The 4,036-nt window shown below is 51.9% G+C and overlaps 1 protein-coding gene across 1 annotated transcript; it reads right to left on the bottom strand.

Moving 5' to 3' along the window:
• Positions 1-457: 457 nt before the first annotated feature.
• Positions 458-3,131, bottom strand: FAM110B (family with sequence similarity 110 member B). Its single transcript, XM_012790068.3, has one exon. It carries the CDS (start codon positions 2,993-2,995, stop codon positions 1,883-1,885), a length of 1,113 nt encoding a protein of 370 aa, XP_012645522.1. The 5' UTR covers positions 2,996-3,131; the 3' UTR covers positions 458-1,882.
• Between the last annotated feature and the right edge of the window lie 905 nt (positions 3,132-4,036).

Below are 4,036 nucleotides of genomic sequence, written 5' to 3'. Positions count from 1 at the left end.
GACATGATGAAGAGGAAGGAATGAAGGAGTGGACAAGTGCATTGACACACGCTGTGGTACTGATACTGGGCTGGTATTAATACAAATAAAAACAAGGCTATACATTGCAAAGACATGCCTCCACAGTAAGAACTCATAAATATTTACCACTGCACAGTCTTGTGGAAGATGCAAAAAATCCTGATGTTTAAGAAAAGACAAAAACAACAAAAGTTTATAAACTAAGTAAAGAAGCAGCAGCATATTTTAGGAAGCTTGATTTAACTATTTTAGCAAAAGCATATTGCTATAGCTACGATTAAGAAGGCTGCTGTTCAGAATAATTGGGATATGGTGAAAATAACTTAATGAAATAATGTTTCTTCAACACTATCAAAAATCTGCTTCTCACTCACTCCAGAGTCAAACTTTTGTGGAGGGAGAACAGGAAAGGACAAAGAGAAACCACCACCATCAGTGCCGGCACCAGAGCAATTTATTAGCGTAACTTTTTCTTTTGTTTTCTTAAAGATTTCATAACAACTGAAGTATGTACAAAGTCTTACAGTATTTACACCATAAAAGTTTCCTATCAGCTGATGAAGTCTAAGGTGGTGTTGCTGAGAACTTCAGAGCGCGGCGAGAGCAACGAGGCAGACCAATGGCGGGTCTACCTCTCCGCGGCCACACTACGCTGTCAGATGGCTGGCAGCTAACTAAACCACCTGGAAGACAGCTTATTGAGAAAAAAAGAGAACAAGTTGATAGGCAGCACTAGAGACCACAGGGTGGAAAAGCTACATAAAGTGTGCTGTTTCTACAGTTTCTTAGAGTTGTAACAAAGACCCACAGCCTGAGAGAGTAATATATGCAAGACAACAGAATCACACTGCTCAGATATGGTTCAGCTACCACATGTGCTCACTTTTGAACGGGAGGCTCTACTGATATGGCTGGTATTTCCATTTTTGTTAATGTCTTCAGATAGCTCAAAACTGCACAAGCCCCTCCCCCTCCCCCCAAATAAAACAACAACGGGAGGGAGAGACAGCATGAAATTCGTAGTTCTTGACTCAGAAAAAAACCCATGTCTTTTTTTTAAAAGGCATTCCGTATCTGCTTCCAGGGTGGCCATTCCTGTCAAAAAATTAATACTAGAAATTTCTGAATTATCCTAAATCGGAACAACATCAGCAAACTCCCCAAACACCAAACTTCCTAGATTTAATCATCCTTCATTGCATCTGATCGTCTTTCCTTGGGGTCAGTATGACTCAGAGCCACTGTTATTTACACACTGAATTGGACATAAACGTAGCATCCTTACCCCAAAGACTGCTTCACTAAGTGGCAAGAGAATTTCAACATGTAAACGATAAACATCAGGCTCACCACTTTAATTCCACAGAAAACCCAGCCTGGTTCTATGTTCCTTCTTCAGTCACTATCTGTCTGGTAGCAGAGCCCATTTATTTTACCATTGTTATGGTCTCGTATGTAGGCAAAGTGGCTTTTTATTTCAAAAAGATTCTGCTCTCAACTTAAAAGCCAGTTGATAAAACTTTTAATTAAGACACAATAGCAAGAGATATAAAAACACAAGAACCACATAAATATTTAAGTCATATACCGTTTTCGTGTAAACAGTTTTGCTTAAGAGCAAAGCCCTAATTAGATTCTGGCCCGCAACTTTTGGCAGATGACGAGTATTCAGCCAGGCTCTGCAGCGATGGTGACGTGGAAGCCAGGTCAGTCCCCATGTTGACAGGCATGCAACTTGAAAACATTGCACAACAAGCAACACAAAGAGTGGAGAAGCTCACAACACTTCAAGGAGACCTCACAACCTTCACAACTGCGTATGCACAGAGACCCACCCCTCTCTTTTCCACCACGGTGTCTCTTACACGTGGGAGACCTTCTGTGACTCTCTAGCTTGTTTGATGCTATATAACCACTTGATGATTCTAGCATTTCTTTCGATGGCGGAAATGCCATATGGCACCCGGTCATTGGCACTGTCATCATTTCTAAGGTCACTGTTACTATCCTGAGACTGTTCACAGTCTGAGCTGATCATGCTTGCGCTGCGGAAATTGAGGGAAATTATGTCAGAATTAGCCCTTGCAAAGTTTTCCATCCCGAGGTTTTCCAGCTCCTCCGGGTCCAGTCCGCAGTAGTTGAAGAACCTCTCCACATCCGCGTCCACTCGGAAATACCTGTCACTCAAGTCTGACTTAGACCGCTGGAGGGACGGTCTTCGGCTGACTCCACAAGCTGGCTCCACCGGGTCGGCCTCGGGGGACTTCACGGTGGCGATGGCTGCGACTTTGGGCTTGGGAGGCAGGGGAGGGGCGGAGCTGCTGCAGGGGATCGCCTTGAGGGGCTTGACGCTGGTCACTTTGCGGATGTCCGAGGAGCTGTGGGAGACGTGGAGGAAGGAGTCGGCCGACTGCTCCAGCAGCCTGCGGCTCACGTGGGAGCCGCCCTCCTGCGGGCTGGCGCGGCCCTGCGTGGGGTACACCTTCAGCGACTCGGCGAAGGAGTGGCGGTGCAGGTCGGGCGCGTCCGGCCGGTGCGAAGGCCAGTTGCGCGCGCCGTGCTTGTGCCCCGAGCCCGAGCTGGAGCCCTCGGAGCTGTTGATGATGTTCTTGAGGATCTCGAGCTTGAGCGTCTCCCGCGGCACGCCGCCCTCGGTCTTGGCGTGGTTGCCGAACACCTTGAGCGTGGGGCTGCCCAGCGCGCGCTTGGCGGCCGGGCACACGGGCGGCTTGGCCAGCACGGCCGGCTTCACGGGCTCCTGCTTGGCGTTGATCACCTCCTGGCTCTTGACGTACTTGGCCTTGTCGGCCTCCAGCCGCTCCACGGCGCTGAGCCGCTTGGGGTTGGGCTCGGCCTGCCTGCGGAAGTAGTCGGGGCCCTTGTTGAGGATGCGCAGCGGCACGGCCGAGGTGAAGGTGGCCGCGGCGCTGACCGGCTTCACCATGCTACCTGTCTGCAGGCTCTCCGTGGGCATGGCGGGCGCTCTCTCCCCGGCGGCCGTGTTGGATGCTCTGCTGGGCGCCTCCGGCCGGCCCGGACAGACACATGTACACGCGGCACAAAGGCGGCGGCTGGACGTGCGGGAGCGTCAGCAGCGGCGGCGCCGGCGGTGGCAGCGCCTCATCTCACGGCTCATTCACGCCACGAGGCTTAATGCACTTCGCTCCGGCCCAGGCCGCGCTCCCCGGAAGGCCACGAGCCGAGCCACAAGTGCCTTTAATCTGCTTCGCCGCCTCCTTTCTTCTCCCCGAAGGATGCCGAGTCTCCTCCAGGTCTTTGTGCTCAACTGCAGGCAGAGCTGAAACACAAAACAACCAACCGCGGGTTAGGAGGGGCGGGTGACATCACGGCTCTAGCAACAGCGCGGCCCGCAGCGCCCGCCGCCGCCCCCGCGCGGCCCGGCCCGAGCGTCGCCTCTGCAGCCGGTCGCCTCTGCAGCCGGTCGCCTCTGCAGCCGGTCGCCTCTGCAGCCGGTCGCCTCTGCAGCCGGCCGGGGCTGCGCCGCGCCGCAGGGGCACCGACCTGCCCGGCCAGGCGGCGACGCCGCGGCCAGGGAGCGGGAGGAGGAGAGGGGCTGGGGTTTCCCACGCGAACTCTTCCAGCTGCCTCCCCATTGGTGAGTTCTGCCTCCGGAACACGCCCGCCCGGCATTTCTGACATCAAAACCCAGGAAATTCTAGATGAATGTAGAAAGGAGGGTCTAGCCATGCAGGTTCCCAGCTTATTAAATGCCACTGAGTTACTAAGAATCCCTTATGTGCCTCCAGCTGCACCGTCCTGAATCATGTTTCCTTTTGCAATGAAGCAAAACTTCTGACTGCTTGCTACCAATCTCTTGGTGACGCTTGGGACAATCACTTTTTTAATTCTTCAAAATTGAAAAGATGGGCAAGAAATGGGATTGGCAGCAAAGCTTTTAAAAAAAGTGAATATGTTTCACTTATTACACATGTTTAAAAACACTTTCTCCTGAAAACCAGGAACATGTACGAAGTTCATCCCACTAAAAACACAA

The sequence above is a fragment of the Microcebus murinus genome, chromosome 7 (assembly GCF_040939455.1).
Source record: "Microcebus murinus isolate Inina chromosome 7, M.murinus_Inina_mat1.0, whole genome shotgun sequence".
Lineage (NCBI taxonomy): Eukaryota > Metazoa > Chordata > Mammalia > Primates > Cheirogaleidae > Microcebus > Microcebus murinus.
This window is presented reverse-complemented; position numbering and strand designations above follow the sequence as displayed.

Coding starts and splice junctions, on each gene's coding strand:
- FAM110B (XM_012790068.3), bottom strand. CDS start 2,995: ATGCCCACGGAGAGCCTGCAGACAGGTAGCATGGTGAAGCCGGTCAGC.